At 39.0% G+C, this 3,705-nt stretch overlaps 1 protein-coding gene across 1 annotated transcript; it reads right to left on the bottom strand.

The window, feature by feature from the left end:
- Positions 1–367: 367 nt before the first annotated feature.
- LOC107157334 (olfactory receptor 52D1-like) lies at positions 368–1,867 on the bottom strand. The gene is made up of 2 exons (XM_015503698.1): positions 912–1,867; positions 368–416 (listed from the first exon to the last, which is right to left on the bottom strand). Exons 1-2 carry the CDS (start codon positions 1,865–1,867, stop codon positions 368–370), a joined length of 1,005 nt encoding a protein of 334 aa, XP_015359184.1.
- Positions 1,868–3,705: the final 1,838 nt, after the last annotated feature.

The raw sequence follows: 3,705 nt of genomic DNA, 5'->3' as shown, positions 1-3,705 counted from the left end.
ATATATAAAAAAAAAGAACTTGAATTCAGGGACAGCTCCCCTAAATTCTGAACAAAATGGAAAGCTTCATGGTTAAAAGGAAAGGGACCTCAAAATTTGTGACTGGGAGGAGAAAATATGGTCCTATTAAGCACTCATCTTAAGTCTATTTAAATAGTACAAAAGTGTTATGTAGCATTGTTATTATAATAACCCTGTGAGGTGAGACAACATAAAAGTCTTGTATAAATTAAACAAATTGCCCAATAATTTTTAGAGATGACTTTTTCATTTTATTTATTGAACATTTACACATAAGGCATGGTCTTATCTACATTTATCATATGTTCCTCAACATAACATGAATAGATATTAATATTATCCATATTTAACAGTTGACCAAACTGAGGCAATAGAAACATTTGGCATCATGCTCAAGGACACCAATTTAGTAAGAGGAGGAGGCCAAGATTCAAATCTCAGTGCTGTGAATTCACACTCGGTACCCTTAACTGATATGCTAAGTTGTGGAATTCAGATTAAAATTAACTCCAAACACCCCCCCCCACACACACACACACCTTTTTTTTTTTTTTTAGCTTTTGAACTCCAAGCTTTTTACTCCTACCATGAAATCCAGTCTCTTAAGAGGAGAAACTGACTTGCTCCTTACTAGGTCACCACCACTTTTGAGACAATATTAAAAAGTATCATCTTTCCGTGCTTTTTTGAGTTCTTTAAGGAGCTGAGGAAACATAACATGTTCAATGTGATAACCAGTCTCCCATTTCATCAGATCAATCCACTTTCTTCTGGAATTTCCAACCACATAAACCCGGTCTTGTCATATCACAGATCTCCATTCATGTAAATGCATCTAGCAAGTAATCCTACCCATTTATTTTTCTTATCTCCAAGGTCTACTTAGAATTCATGTTGAGATCTTCCCCAAGAGAAACAGTCTTAGAAGTCGACTCCGAATCTCCTTGGTTCTAGCTCCATAGATGATGGGATTGAGTACAGGAGGCACCAGCACATAGAGATTCGCCAGAAAGATGTGCACATGCTTGGGAACTCGGTTGTGACCAAAGCGGTGGGTGAGGAAGGAGAAGAAGGCAGGGATGTAGAAAACGAGGATGACACCAAGGTGGGAGCCACAGGTACTCAGAGCCTTGCGTCTGGCATCTTGAGATGGCAAACAAAAGACAGCATGGAGGATAAAGCCATAGGAGATGGCAATGAGGATGGAATCCAGACCCACAGCCAGAAGGGCCACAGTCAGCCCATAGACAATATTGGCAGTGATGTTGGCACAGGCCAGCCGAGCGATGCCCATATGCTCACAGTATGTGTGAGCCATGACATGGTGGCCACAGTAGGGCAGTCGCCTCAACAGGAAAATGAAGGGGGAGACAAAAGCTATACTACGGAGTATACTAACAAGTGCAATACTGCCTATTACTGTATTGTTAAGGATAACTGTGTATCTCAGTGGTTTGCAGATAGCCACATATCGATCAAAAGCCATGGCCAGGAGAACTGAGGACTCCAGAGCATAGATAGCATGGACACAAAACATCTGGGTCAGGCATCCAGCAAAGGAAATCTCACCTGCATGGAGCCACAAAATGACAAGTGTCTTGGGCACAGTGGTCGAACTGAGAGCCAGGTCAGTGAGTGAGAGAAGACAAAGGAAAAGGTACATGGGTGCATGCAGGGCACTGTGTGTCATAATGACAAGGATGATGGCAGCATTGCCAAGCAGTGTTACCAGATATGCAGCACAGAATGGAATTGCAATCCAGATATGGGCAAACTCCAGCCCTGGGATTCCTGTCAGAACGAGAGTGTCTGGAAGACTGTTATCACTGATGTTGGAGGCTGACATCCTTCCTAGCAAATCAAGGGTTCCTTCCAAGGGTTGATGGTATGTCTATCCTGGAACAACAGGCATGTGGTTGATTCACATGAAATTATGACCTTTCTGTGAAATAATAGTTATCAGACTGTGGAGAATGTTTTTTTACATGTTCAAGCATCTGAAAAGTATTTCTTTGAAGGACAACATGCCCTTAACTTTTTGACAATGATTTGACGATTCATTCACCCTTTTTCTCACTTTGTAACCTGTCTTCCCAGATATACGCCATATGCTTACTTTTATATTTCTCCTGAAGTGCCTTGTAAGAAGCTGGACAAACTGTGTGCAATGGTGCAGTGGTAATTTCAGAAACTCAAGAGGCTGAGGCAGGGGGATCCCAAGTTCAAGGCCAGTCTCAGCAACTTAGCAAGGCCATAAGCAATCTAATGAGACTCTGTCTCAAAATAAAAAATAAAAAGGGCTGAGAATATGGCTCAGTGGTTAAAAACCCTGATACCAAAAAAAGCAAATAAGAACTACAACAAAAAAAGATGCTAGACAACCTGGATATGATTTATTATCTATTCCTAATACCTATAATGATAAAAACATTCCTTTAGGTATAATAGAAGAAAGAGTGAGATAAAGTCATCTTTGCTTTCTGGGCAACAACATGCTCAACTGTATCAAAGTCAGCTCACCCTGCAAGCCTATCAGTGTAATGACAGAATATATGGCCAAATTAGAATGGTGTTAATAGAGACTGATAGAGGGAGAAAGCAGGATGTGCTGATCTTTTTTTTTATGGTAGCGTATTTTTTATATATCTTTATTTTTTACTTGTTCTATTTAGCTTCACATGATAGCAGAATGCATTTTAATTAATTATACACAAATGGAGTGCAACGTTTCAATTCTCTGGTTGTACATGGTATAGAGACATCGTTTGTGCAATCATACATGTACCTAGGGTCATGATATCCGTCTCATTCCACCATCTTTTCTACCCCGCTAACCATAAAGATATAACAAAGAATTTTATTTTGACTGTAGAGAAATAGCTAGCATTATTTACATTCTCTCCTTAATATTTTTTTTTTTTTTTGTACTTAAAAGGGCCCTGAAGAGAATGCCAGTAAACCTGAGTTTCAGTCCAGATTCTGTAGCAAGATTGATGTGTGACGTTGAAAAAAATCTCTCTGTTCTTGGGGAAAAATTCAATTTAGAATGGGCATGATTCTGTAGACATTTTCTTCTTTTCTATCAGCTCACTAAGTAGCACTGGAAAAATCCTAATACCTTTTTTTGTGTCTCAGTTTATTATGTCCAAACTAGGAATGACATCATCCAGCTTACCAGGTTCATAAGATTTTGTAGGTTAGCAAAGATTAATATCATGGTATTAAATGTTTGAATTCTCTGAATAAAACCTCTGCTTCCCCTCCCCATTCCTCTGCCCCCTCCTTCTCCTTTTACAAGTCCTTTATCTCCTTATAATCTAAAGTGTTTAAATATTCATACCCCTTTCTAACAGGAAGATCAGGTCCAGAGAAGTGAACTGATCACAGGCATGTTACTTGCAGAACTGAAATTAGGTCTCTTATCTTAACTGAAATTAGGTGTTTCTTATTCCACAGTTCATTAATATGGCCAATAATTGAATTTCTACCTCGTCCAAAAAAAAAAAAACAACATTTCAATTAATATCGATTTCTAACACTCCAAAAACTTTTCTGTACTTCTTATCTGAACTTCAAAGAAGTGAAGACAGCTAAGGAGCCCCTTCCTGTTTGCAGTGAGATTTCCAGTGATGATACCAGAAGATTTTGGACTTTTAGGGGAAAGAAACTTGAATGGCAGAGTCC

This window comes from Marmota marmota, unplaced genomic scaffold, assembly GCF_001458135.2.
Source record: "Marmota marmota marmota unplaced genomic scaffold, marMar, whole genome shotgun sequence".
Classification (NCBI taxonomy): domain Eukaryota; kingdom Metazoa; phylum Chordata; class Mammalia; order Rodentia; family Sciuridae; genus Marmota; species Marmota marmota.
The sequence above is the reverse complement of the archived record's forward strand: the minus strand, read 5'-3'. Positions and strand labels throughout refer to the sequence as shown.

Coding starts and splice junctions, on each gene's coding strand:
- LOC107157334 (XM_015503698.1), bottom strand. CDS start 1,867: ATGTCAGCCTCCAACATCAGTGATAACAGTCTTCCAGACACTCTCGTT. Junction 417..911: donor TTGGGGAAGATCTCAACATG/AATTCTAAGTAG, acceptor AATTGGTGTCCT/TGAGCATGATGCCAAATGTT.